This window comes from Enhydra lutris, unplaced genomic scaffold (assembly GCF_002288905.1).
Source record: "Enhydra lutris kenyoni isolate GAN:26980312 unplaced genomic scaffold, ASM228890v2 scaffoldscaffold21, whole genome shotgun sequence".
Taxonomy (NCBI): Eukaryota; Metazoa; Chordata; class Mammalia; order Carnivora; family Mustelidae; genus Enhydra; species Enhydra lutris.
Window position 1 is genome coordinate 27,282,238 of NW_019154105.1, and position 13,299 is coordinate 27,295,536.

General features: G+C 46.0%; 1 protein-coding gene across 1 annotated transcript in view; it reads right to left on the reverse strand.

Annotated features, from left to right (window-relative positions):
* Positions 1 to 12,527, reverse strand: part of LOC111149118 (spermatogenesis associated 18) — a 36,581-nt gene extending 24,054 nt beyond the window's left edge. Inside the window, exon 1 of the mRNA XM_022506042.1 lies at positions 12,441 to 12,527. Coding sequence (XP_022361750.1) covers positions 12,441 to 12,527 — 87 coding nt within the window. The remainder of the gene's footprint in view (positions 1 to 12,440) is intronic.
* Between the last annotated feature and the right edge of the window lie 772 nt (positions 12,528 to 13,299).

Here is a 13,299-nt window from a genome sequence, read left to right on the forward strand (position 1 = left end):
GTGTGTGTGTGTGTGTGTGTGTGTGTGTGTGTGTGTGTGTGTGTGTGTGAAGCCACTGAGGTTTGGGGGTTAATTTACCAGCAATACCCCTGACTTGCTACTCAAAGGAACCCTACAAAAACTCCTTTTATAAAGTGAATAGACCTTTTGTAACCCAATACAAACCACTGTTTCCTAATTTACCTGCTTTATTGGTTCGTGTCCTCTAAGATCATTATATAGATTAAGAACACTACTTGTTAATAGTAGGAAGGTACTGGGGGGTTAAGGATCCCATGGAGAATAAGACGAAAGACGTGGCACCAGCCATATAGCATGGGCAGACTTGTGGGGAGGGAGGGGCGGAGACAGTTCCCCCCCGGGGTAGAACATGGGCGCACGAGGTCTACTCCAGAGCCCACGGTCTTGGGAAGGCAGAGAAGACTTCTGCGAGGAAGTGAAATCCAGGCAAGGAGAAGGCAGGCCGATTTGGGGGGATGGGCAGTTCCAGGGGTTGTGGAACATCAACAGATCACGAAGAAACCCAAGAGGTGGGCCTTTAGCTATTATTCTGCTTTTTTCACCCCTTGGTGAGATTTTTACCATTTCCTCACCAGCCAAACTTCTAATGGCGTCTACCACTAAAGGGAGGGACAGAACCACAAGCAACGAACAGATCACATGGGTGTAAAAACACACAGACTGATGTATTGTCTCAAGCCGTGGCGGCGGCCTCCTGGACGCCGGGCAGGTGGTGGGGCGAGGAGGAGAGAAACGAGAACAGGGAGGAAGAGTGGCCTCCAGGCGAAAGGCCACAGGCCACATGCATGCGTGTGTAGACGGGGGAAGTGGTTCAGGCAGGCAGGCAAGCCCCCTGTGGACAGAGGCTGTGCTGGCCTGGGCGGCTGTTGCACTCCCGGCCTGTGTTCCCCGTGTTCCGTGGTCTCTGTGGTCCAACCCAGTAAGTACTGGCCAGACGCATGATGACGAGAAGAGTCGCACAGTTCGCGTTTATCGCAGACCTCCTATGCGCAGGCGCTGTTGATGTTTACGTATATAAGCTCAGGGAAGCCCCACAGCAGTACACTGGGAAGTGGGGGTGTCATTGTTATCACCTCCATTTTCAGTTGACAAAAATGAGATGCAGAGAGGTTAAATAACTTGTCTAATTTTACCTTGTGGGTAAAATGGCAGAACTGAGATTGGAACCCATGCCCTTAAGAGTATGACTGGTGCTGGGAGAAGAGGGAGGACACGAGTGAATGGGGAGGGCCATCCAGAACCCCTCCTCCACAAGAGGGGAGACACTGAGAGAAGTCTGGATGCAGAGTACTAGAGAGAGACTGTGATGTACAGTAGAGTAGCAGGGGCAAAGGCCCTGTGGCAGGGGCAGGAGCGAGTTTAGTTACCCTGAGAACCGTAAGTAAGCGTATGTAGCAGAAGCACAGAAGGTGAGAGCCATTGGCAGGACAGATCCTGGAAGGTCTTCCAGGCCTGGGGAGGATTTTGGAGGGAGTGGACTCGAGCCTAGACCATAGGTGGAGCTGCTGGGCTATGTCCACGCCTGGTGGATGGCACCTGGTGACAAGCTCTGATTTGGCACCTACGTCTGATGAAGGCATTTGTTTCTGTTTCTCATCCCTCTATGCCCTTCTAAAAAGACCAGGAGCTCTCTTTAAAAGTTCCTTTGTCTTTCCTATGTTTATATCAGTTGCCACTGGTATGTTTAACAAATTAAATGACCCCAAAATATGTGATGAATGAATGAATGAATGACTTAACAGTGTAATATTGACATCATCAGAACACTTGGAACCCCCAGCTGAACAGCTGTGCCCATCCCTCCCTTGTTGAAGCAGCGACTCCTTGGCCTTGCTCTCACACCTGCACTTATCATGGTGAACCTGTTACTCAAGAAAAGCTTTGCCCTCTGGCTCGATCATGCCATAGGCTACGTGGGCAGGGAATGGGGCCTGAGGGTCCAGCAGACCTGAGTGATTATCTCTGCTCTGCCACTTGCCACCGTTCTCTACAATCCTACGCAGATTACTTAACCTTTCTGACCCCATTGCCTCTCCAGGAAAATGGGGATCATGACTTGCAAAGTATTAGAGGAGAATTAAATCCAAAGAATGCATATCTAGCACCTCAGAGAGAGAAGGCATTCAACAATTGGTACCTATGAGGTATTATGTGTTATTGAAAGGAGAAATGGGTATAGGAATAAATGCAGACCTCGGTTCAAATATGGTTTCCCATTTAGTTTCTGTATTCTCTTAGAAAAGATTTTCTTTTAAAGATTTTCTTTTTTTATTTGACAGAGAGAGAGATCACAAGTAGGCAGAGAGGCAGGTGGTGGGGGGGGTGGGGGGAAGCAGGCTCCCTGCTGAGCAGAGAGCCCCATGCAGGGCTCAATCCCAGGCCCCTGAGATCATAACCTGAGCCAAAGGCAGAGGCTTAACCGACTGATCCAACCAGGTGCCCTAGAAAAGATATTTTAAATATGAGCCTCTGTTTACCCATATTTAGGAAGTGGCTGAACTCATGAACTAACCTAGATGCAGAGTAGAGGAGGGACAGAATAATTAGAAGCATTATTGTAGTATTATTACCATTTGCTTCTGTGCCTTGCCCAGAGTCTGGTACAAAGGAGGTGCCCAAAGGAATGTTTGTTAAGTGGGCTTGTACACACAACTTAAACAGAAGACAATGTACAGTAGAAACCGTTCCTGTCCCCAAGACCTGTCACAACGCGCTGCAGCTTCTAATACAAAAAGCCTCAAGCAAGACGCTCAAGTTGCAGGAGGGTCACGTTCTCTACCAAACAGTCCCCAACAAAATAAACAGAGCAAGGATATGACCGAATTCTGCTGTCTCCTAATTCCAAAGTTCATTCATTCATAAATCACTGCACCCCTACTATTTGTAGCTCAGGAAATAAAGCTACATTGAAAAAATTAGGGGCACCTTGTTGGCTCAGTTGGCTAAGCCTCTGCCTTTGGATCGGGTCATGATCTCAGGGCCCTGGGATCGAGTCCCGTATCAGCCTCTTTGCTCAGTGGGGAGTCTGCTTCTCCCTTTTCCTCTGTACCCTCTGTCTGTCTGTCTGTCTCTCTCTCTCTCTCTCAAATAAATAAATAAAATCTTTTTTTAAAAAAGGAAAGAAAGAAAAAATTAAAAGTTGCCTACTGTCAATGAGCTCACCAGCTGGGGAAGTGGGATGGAAAATGGGGGACACACAGAGGATTAATAGTTACCTTAGAGTTTACTGAGTGTCTTGTGGGTAGTGAGCTGGGGTAGGAACAAAGCATGCCCTCGTGATCAGTGAGGGGTAAGAAATGAAGGTATTTCAAGAGGAGGAGCAGCAGGCACCAAGACAAGGAGGAACAAGGCGTACCAGAAGGGCAAGTGGAACACAGGGTCCAGAGACCAAGTAATGATAAACTTTATTTGTCACATGAAGGGTTCTGAGCCTTATCCCATCACTGAATATTTAAGGGGGGCAGGTAAAGGAGAGTGGTGACGTGGTCCGATTTACTTTGCATTTTATGAAAATCACTCTGGCAGAAGCCAACCACACAGAGTTCCGATAAGAGAGTGAACCTGGTGGGAAGTGGGGGCCATTGTAACCCTCTGGTTGGGGAATGCAGTGCCATTGCCCAACCACAGGACACAAGCAGAGAACCAGCAAGGCTAGAGAGGAGGAAACTAGTCCCGTTGGGTTTGTGTTGGGTTGGAAGAAATCTGGAGCCTCCCCATGATGCAGGCTAGAAGGCAGGTGATTACCCAGGTCGGGAGCTCTGAAGAAAGCCTGAGCTGGAGATAGATTTGGGGGTCCCCAACATCTGGGAAGTAGCTAAAGCCATAACTTGGTGCGTCAATTGCTCTTGAGAAATCAAGGGGCTAAGAACCAGGAAGAAGGAGAAGGCTGGTTATCAAGTAGCTTCTGGAGACCTTGATGAGAACAGGGACGGCAGAATGCTATGGGATATCTGATGTATTTCCAGACTGTATGGGGGTGAGGGAACCAATGGGAGCCAAGAAGAAGCAAAAACAATGAGGACAGGTGACCCTTTTCGAGAAGTTCCCCGGTGTGGGGAAGAGTAACGCGGAGGTCCCCACTCTCATGCCCCAAACAAAAGCTCCTGATAATTTCAAACCTATATATTGCCTGATTTCCTAAATCCTTCCTAATACGCCTCCACATGACTTGTCCAGCCTTACTTCCCTCTCCTCCCCTGCCAACAACTCTCTCCTCTCCAGCCACTATCCTGCCTTGCATATGCACACGTTACATAGACACAGGATCCACCACCAATGCTTTAATGCCTTTCACGTTCTTTACTCGTGAGCAGCCTTGACCTTAACATTTCTCCTTGTGACAGCCTGATCATCCAAGCCTCTACCAATGATTCTCTCATACCTTTGATTCTATCCCTCACCTTGAACCACCTCCGCAACATGAAAGAAAAAACTTTTCATTGCTAAGTCAACAAAATGTATCACTCAATATCTTTCATCAACTGACAAACTACGGTTGGAACAGCTATTTAAATTTATCGCTTTGAGCACAAAATACAGTGATTTACATTTTAAGAAACCTCAGTCTCACACACAAAACATAGGGCATATATATTAGATAAGACTTAATAGTACAAAGGGTTCATCCCAACATTCCTTTAAAATATGAATGCTACTATAACATTAAGTGATTTACCTGACTTTATTTTTTTAAACATTTCTTTGAGAAAAACCTCATTTTACATACAAGAATGCCATTCCAATCCTGCCGGTTGGAGAATGCACAGATGAGCAAGGGAAAGGAAAGATCAGCAGTCAGTGTGTAGAGACTCATCTGAGCGGCAGTAGTGGGCATTTGCTTGTAGCCAGTCGTGGAAATTCACACATGGCAAACAAAAGCCTGAATTTCTACCTTCTTTTTTCCCCCACTGTCCGGCAAATGTGTGCTAGAGGGGATGGGCAGAGGAGGATGGTGGAAATGGACACCGCAAATGAATAAAATTTCCTTACACCTTCCCTCCCTCTGTAGGAGGTTAGAGAATAAACCTGGCAAGCGAAAGACCTACTTTCAAATCCAAGTTCTACCCTTTCTACTGGCGTGACCTCGGGCAGGTTAGCTGCCCTCCTGAGGTTTGGTTTTCTCATCTGTAAAATATAGAGAATAAAACCTGCTATTTCATAAGCTTTTATAAAATTTCAAAGCAATAATGCAGGAAGAGAGCTTTGAAAGCCTTCGAGGGCTCCTTACGTGCTAGTTATAAGAGGCTACAATTCGTCCTCCAGGGAAATGGCTGTCCCATATATGGGTAGCCCCTTCATGTGACTCAGTTTCCAAAATCAACCCTCTGTTCTACAGTGTGGCTGACTTTCCCACTACACCACTACCTCCACAACAATGTTTTAAAACCAAAATACTAAATATTAGATATAAGAGAAATAGGCTTATATACATACCCCAACATCTTAGCAAAAACTTCTATTTAGACTTCCTCGCTGGATTTTAGCATCTTGACCAGCAGTCAGTATTTCTATCAGGTTTCTTTCATTAATTATTTTCCAAAAACATTAAACAATGATGCTGTTTCCATTAACAAGTTTGTCTAAGAAAGTAGATAACCCCACTGTTAAAAATAGAATAATCTGCCCTAATCACTTGTCAATTTCTTTCCTAGCCATGAATTCGTTAGGAGCTGTGGCAGAAACTTTAGCACTAGTGAAAGATTCCACATGCTTTCCTTAAAGGAAAGGAGGCTCCTTAAAGCTCTTTAAAGGAGCCTTAAAGGTTTCAGGCTCCTTTACAAGTAGATTGGAGCCACATAACAATCCTGGTCTAGGGAAGAGGAGTGAAAGTGATGTGTATAATGTAAGTGCTCTCTTTCTCTCTCTCTTCCCCTGTGGACCTTTGCCATCCCATGATGAGATCTGTGATGAGATGACTGCTCCACCAGGTGGCGGCCACCTGAACCTGAGCCAGTGACGGAGGAGAGGGGCCATCAGACTTGGCATGAATGAGAAATGTCTTTCATGTAAGTTTAGACAGTAAGATTTGGATCTGTGTTCATCACTGCAGCTTAGCAGTAAAGAGATAAAGGGAAGAAAAAATGTTTTCTATGAATTCACTAGACTGAACCCCCAGGAATGTGGAAGTATATTGACTATAGGGGAGGACAAAGGCAGCCAGGGAGTCTGTTTGAAGACACCATAGCAACTACAACAAAGCTTCTGTACTGAGAATCAAGGATATTTTGTCATACAGGCAACATCTATTTTAACACAAAGATTATCCAAAAACAGAGGGACACCGAGGGACACCTCTTTGAGAAATCCTTTTCACATACTGATATTGAATATGCTGTTTTCGCTTGCAAGGGCAGATTTCTATAACACAAGAGGAGAGTAATGCAAGGGGAAGTGTTATCAGCTGTCCCTAACATCCCCACTCACATAACAGATAATCAAAAGTTTCCAATTCGTAATGTCCTGATGTCTGTTATTATACATCAAGAAATGGAATCTTCTCCTGTCTTAGGGATGGGGTTATCAAGGATCTGGTAAGTTCTTACCGTTTGCTCCTGTAATTACATACAGTACATTTTAAAAAGTAATAAATGTCAGAGCATCTGACCAAAGGTAGCTCCCTAGTCCACAAGATTCTGGGTGGATATAAATGCGTCTCGGGAGGAGGAGGAGTTTCAGCCCAGAGCTGACCTTCTCCGGGTACTGCTAACATGGGAAGGAGGTTAATTTCTTTTTGTTTTTTTTAGATTTATTTATTTGTTTATTTATTTATTTGACAGAGAGAGAGATCGCAAGTAGGCAGAGAGGCAGGCAGAGAGCGGGAGGGGGGGGGGAGCAGGCTCCCTGCTGAGCAGAGAGCCCTATGCATATCTCCATCCCAGGACCCTAAGATCATGACCTGAGCCGAACACAGAGGCTTAACCCACTGAGCCACCCAGGCGCCCCTGGAAGGAGGTTAATTCCTCATCTTAACATCTCTATGAAGTAATTAGGTCCCGAGACCTAATTCTGATCTCTATAGTTGGTTATGTGACCCTTTTGCAGAGACGACCAAGAAGACCATACAGAAGCTGCATGATCAGTTGGGGGCATTTGGGGCAGCAGACTATTACTTAAAGGACCATTCTCAGAGTCTGACCTTGTTTACATGTCTTCTCACTGCAGATGCTTTTAAATCCCACCTCCCATTGTCCCCTGGGGATAACACCCAAACTCCTTAACACACCACCCAAGGCCTCTACTCTCTGGCCCCAACCACCCCACATTCTCAGCCTCATCTCATCTCCTCTCCTTGCCCAGAACCATTCACTGGCCCCCCGCAAAGACCAGCTTCTTCCTGCCTTCCTGCTTTTGACATCTGCTGTTTCCTCTACCCTTTATATGCTACTCTGCCTGGAAGTTTCCCATGAAGATGCAGCTCACATTTCCATTCCCAGCATCTAGCACAGAGAGACATATCATAAACTCTGCAAAAATATTTTGTTGAATGAATTAGTTAATCAGTAAAGGTACATTGCCAAAAGTGGGCGCCTGGGTGGCTCAGTGGGTTAAGGCCTCTACCTTCAGCTCGGGTCGTGATCCCAAGGTGCTGGGATCGAGCCCACATTGGGCTCTCTGCTCAGCAGGGAGCCTGCTTCCCCTCTCTCTCTCTCTGCCTGCTTCTCTGCCTACTTGTGATCTCTGTCTGTCAAATAAATAAATGAAAATCTTCAAAAAATAAATAAATAAATAAAAGTACACTGCCAAAAGCGTACATATAGAATGTCTAGGCCAAAGGTTCACACAATGCAGAAGTTAAGTAACAGTTTATTGAATGAATTATTAAGCCCTTAAAAACTGGCTCAGTTCTTGGTTGAACAAGAAGAGATTTTCTATGGCCCTTTTGTCAACATTCTCAGTAACCACACAGGAGGAAAAACAATTCTGAAAGTTACATGTTTGTACCAAGCTGTCCTTGAACAGCCAATGCAATCCAAGGTTTAAAGACCAAGTAATACAATACTTCAGCTTTTCTTTAATAACTAAAAGAAAGTGAATTTGCAATGTTTGCTTTTGTTTTTATTGTGTTTCTCTAGCAAGGTTTGGAAAAATATCCCTTCTTGGAGTCATTTTAAATAAATAAATCTTTTTAAAAAAATCAAGCAAATAGTGGTTTTGTGTAGGGCCCAGAAGATTGCTAGATGTTGTAGGATTAAAAACTAGCCAACAAATAAAAAACAAAGGCTTTGGGGCAGAAAATTACATTTTTTTAAAAAATTTACTGTGTCTGACAACATACATAGGACACAAGGAAAAGAGTGTTGGTGGACAGATTAAGGCAGAGGAAATGGGAAGCCCTATGAAGGAAATTAAGAGAAATAAAAAAAATTAACTAAGATCTATTAATCCCAATAATGACTCATTTAAAGGAAAATGAAAATTTTGCATTGTGTTTTAGAACTAATCTGTTCAAATCATTGATCTTTTTCACTGAAAATAACTTTTTCCTAAGGAGATAACTTTAATCACATTCTTAATTCTAGAGTGGTATTTATGGTCTTTTATTTTGCTTGAGTTAACTAGAACTAAATCAATGTGATCACAGTCAGCAAAATCAACTTTCCATAGCAAATATAATTTAAAGCTTTTAATGAATAAACCTCTATAACCAACATTTAATAAACAGTTTGCTACAACTACTCTTCATCTTAAGGTTTCAAGGAAAAAGTCCTCGCAACTATTAAAACAAACTTGCTGTATTACAGAGAACCTCTAAGCCATTGACCAAAACCCACCCTGTAGGCGACAAGTTACTGAAAAAGTCTAGAGGTAACCTTAATTTTGGTAGGTGTATATACATATTTTCTTATCCTCTCTCTTTAGCTACACATACATACAGAAACACACACACACAATTAAAAACACTTGTACACTCTCAATTGTGCCCCTACTTGGAAATCATGGCTTTGGTTTCAAATCAATTTTAATAAAGGCTGAATTAAAGATATTTGGGGATCACCTTTAATTCTACACTGGATATGAGGTTTTAAGAAAACAAATGTGTCCCAGAACCCAGGTGTGTGGGAGAATGGTGGTGGCGTTCAGTCAGTCATTATTTAATTGAACAATTTCTAGGAGGCACACATTATTCTAAGTGCTGGGAATACAGAGATAAGCAGAAAAGGGAGAACTCTCTGCCCTCTGGAGCTTACATTTTAGTGGGAAGAGAGGGAGGAAAGATTGACAATAAAATAAAAGAATGAGTAAAAATAAGAAGATGCATTTATTACAGAAGAAACAAAGCAGAGAAGGGACACAGTGTGCCAGGGGCAGGGGTAGGAGATGGCAGTTGTGAACAGGATGGTCTCTCCTGAGAAGGTGATATTTAAGCACACTTGAAGGAGGATAGAAAGCAAAGCTGTTGGTAGCTTACTGAAATACCCACAGGCAAAAGTTTTCCAGGCAGAGAGGAACAAGAAGTGAAAATGCCCTGAAGCATGAGACCAGCTGATGGGCTCTAGACTCTTCTGCCCAATAGAGTAACCACTAGTCATATGTGACTATTCAAATTTAAATTATTTAAACTTAAATGAATTTTAATTTTTTTAATTTAAATGAAATTTAAAATTCATTTAAATTTTAAATTTAGGGGCGCCTGGGTGGCTCAGTGCGTTGGGCCTCTACCTTCGGCTCCGGTTGTGATCCCAGGGTCCTGGGATCGAGCCCTGAATCGGGCTTTCGGCTCAGCAGGGAGCCTGCTTCCCACCCACCCACCCCCCACCCCCGCTCTCTGCCTGCCTCTCTGCCTCCTTGTGATCTCTCTCTGTCAAATAAACAAATAAAATCTTTAAAAATAAATAAATTTAAAATTTAAAATTCATTTCTCAGTTTGTACTTACCACAACTCAAGTACCAAATAGCCACCATATTGGACAATGCCTGTATAGAACAAGTCCGTCATAGAAAGTTCTACTGGACAGCTTTGCTCCAGAAACAGCAACTAGATCAGTATTGCTAGAGTAGATTGAGGAAGGGAGTAACAGATGAGGTCAAAGTTTAAAGGAGCACAATTGTGTAGGACTTTAATGGCCATTGTAGGAACTTTGGCTTTTATTCTGAGTGGGACAGAAGTCTGAGGACTCTATCAGAGAAGTAACTTCATCTCACTTGACATTTAGAAGAATCTCTCTGAAATATGTTTATATCTAGATGAACAATGATGGAAGATGGACAAGGATGGTTACAGCATAGGTGGTGAAAGGGTTCTGTGTGAATTTCGAAGTAGGTACCAACAGATTCAGCTGGTGAAAAGGTTGTGGGGTGTGTCATGCTGAAAACAGTGAAGGAAAGAAGGAGGCCAGTGTTCACGGCACGGGCGTAGCTAAGGTTAGGTTTTAGACTGATTTGACTTCAAGATGATGATAGTACAACTAAAAATGTCTAATGGGCAATCAGAGAAGTGAGCTCAAATGAGAAAATGTCCTGAATATAGATATGAGATTCGTGGACATATGTGTAAGAGAGAAGCAAGAATGGAGGCCCCAGAGAAGATTCCTAAAGTCTTAAAGAACTGCCATAGAAGGAAAGTGGGTAAGGCAAGGAGACCAATTATTTGAGCCTTAGAAGAATAGAGATGTCAACAGTCAAAGGCAACAGAAACACTAGATAGTCCAAGAAAATGATTGCATGGGGAAATGGCCACAGATTTTTTTGGAAAGGCATTGGTCTCCAAGACGGCAGTTTCTATGAAGGTGGGGGAAGAGCTTAGCCTGGGGGAGAGAATCTAGACTGGAATGATTTCAGTGACAATAGAGGAGCAGGGGGGTCTACCATTACTGAGAAAGGAAAGTGTAATAAACTTTGGCATTTCTCAATATTATTATACTTGGTCCAGTCAAATGTTAGTGTGATTTGTGTTAAACCCTGTCTTGTGACAAACTGAATATACATTTTGTAAAATATATATATATATATTTTTTTTTAAGTCATCTCTACAGCCAATATGGAGCTCAAACTTACAATCCCAAAATAAGGAGTCCCATGTTCTACCAACTGAGCCAGTCAGGCACCCCCAAACTAAATATCCTTTTTAACATTCAGAGTTTATTTAGGCCAAGGGGTAATAATGAAAGGAAGAGGGTGGGGTGGGAGGAAGGAAGGAAGGAATGGGGGAAGGGGAAAAGGAAGACAGAATAGGCTGTAAGAGGTAGGAAGAGGTAAATTCTAATTTTCCTGCAATCTTGATGGGGAAGGAATAGTCACAGTGCTAATTCTTTAAAGGTGGGCAAAGATAGTAAATATGAACACTACACAGTGGGCAAGGAGAAAGTTGTGGGTGTTCTTTGAGTTCTCCTCCACCACAGGAGCCCTGGTCAAAGGGTGAATGGGAAAGCCTAGAGACTCAGACCGCATCCAGTTGCATTCTTCCTGGTAGGATTTCAGAAACAAGCCAATTTAAATTCCAAAAAAAAATTGAGATCTGGTTGAGTGAATCTGTCCTATTTAGCAGAAGAGGTACTGAGACCCACAGAGGTGAAATAAATTCCCCCAGGGAATTCAGCTGGTACTATCTAGAGCCAGACCCAGAACCCGGGCTCATTCCGGGTCCACGCATGCCCAGCTCTGTCTCCCGGTTCCACTTTATGAGTGGGACCCTCCTATTTAAGACGGACAGATCAAACCCAGCAATTGCAACACCGAGTTGTACTTAATGTGCGGGGCAGGTTAACGCGAGCCGGAGTGGGGGTGGGGATTAATGAGACTTGAGGAGCTCTACGGGTTTGATGACAGAATATTGGCTTCCTACAAATGCCTTGGTAACAGGCCTCCTGAATTCTCTGCCTTGGTGTGGAATTGTGCCTACTTGCCATACTGACCAGCACACAAGTGAAACCCGCAACGTTGACAAGTGTCCATCTCACTGACATCTGAGTAATAACTCCTGGGAGTATTTTTATAAAAATTCATTGTGATACAATCCCTGAGTATCCTGAGACGTGAGGAGAGGCACGACCAGGGGTGTAGTTTAAAAAAAAAAAAATCGAGTTAGGGATAGAGAGGTGGGTTGCTAACGGAGGGGATGGGAGAGAAAGCCACAGGCTGGAGCTCTGGCGGACTGTGGTCTTTGCCGTTGCTAGGGCCGCCAGCGTCCTTGGTTACCGCTGGGCCGAAGGCGCTTTGTCCGCACCGACGCTGAGTCTGCGCTCTGCGAGCCCCGTCCCCCCCCCCCCCACCACCAGCGCCCCCTGGCGCGGAGGGGAGAAAACTGCACCGGCAGGCCCGTGCCCTTCCTCCCTCCCCCGCGATCCGGGTTCGAGACGCTGTCGCGATGAGGAATCTCGCCCGCCGGGGCTTTGCCAAGCGACCGCCCCGAGCCAGCGCTGAGAGGGCTGTGCCAGCAGCTAAAGAGACGGCGAGCCCGGGGCTGTCCCACCCGGACTCACGTTGTACTCCCTCAGCCAGCCGTCTAGCTTGTCGTGCATCAGTCGCAAAGTTTCGCTCGAGACCAGTTTCCTCAGGTTTTCTGCCATCGCTCACTTTTCCGCTCGGCCGCGCTCTGGGAGATGGAGACGTGGAGGGGACGAGGCGGCGGCCTCCGCGGGCCCCTGGGGCGATGCGGCGGGAAGGGTGTTCTTCTCCGGAGGGGCTCAGAGCGCGGCTGCTGCTGCCATCCTCCGCCTCGGGTCAGAGCCGGCAGGGTTCGGCAAGCCGGGAGGCGGGGAGGTGCCCTGGGCCGCAGCCGCCGCGCCTCATCCGCCGCCCGGCGCGGTCTCTCGCTCCCCCGCGGCCGCGCGCAGCCCCCGCCATAAATACCGCGGCGATTATTAAACAAACCTTGACGTGGGCAGGCGGCTGCTAGGGACGCACACCGCGCGCGCCCTGGCAACGCCGGCCTCTGCCGCCCGCCCCCGCTGCCGCCGCCACCCGCCGCGCTCCCGCCGCCCCCGGGGCCGGGCAGCCGCCCCGGAGCGCCCTGGAGCCGCTCCTGCTCCTGCTCGTGCTGCTGCTGCTGCTGCTGCTGCTCCTGCTGGCGGAAGGCGAAGCCGCCCAAGACCCCTGACGCTCGGGATGGGGCCTGGGGCGGGAGGGGCGCAGACCAGCGAGGGCGGCTACCCCATCCCTTGAAGGACCGCGACTCGCCCGCCCTGTGGGATGGGGGCACCCCGCGGCCTCTCGCCCGGAAAAGCGAAGGTGGTTTCTCCACGGACAGTTGGGTTAGGCAGTAGGTAAGCGTCTGACGGCGCCTCCCTTGATGCGTTAACTTCTCAGACCTGTAGGGCTTCATTTGCAGCACCGAGGAGT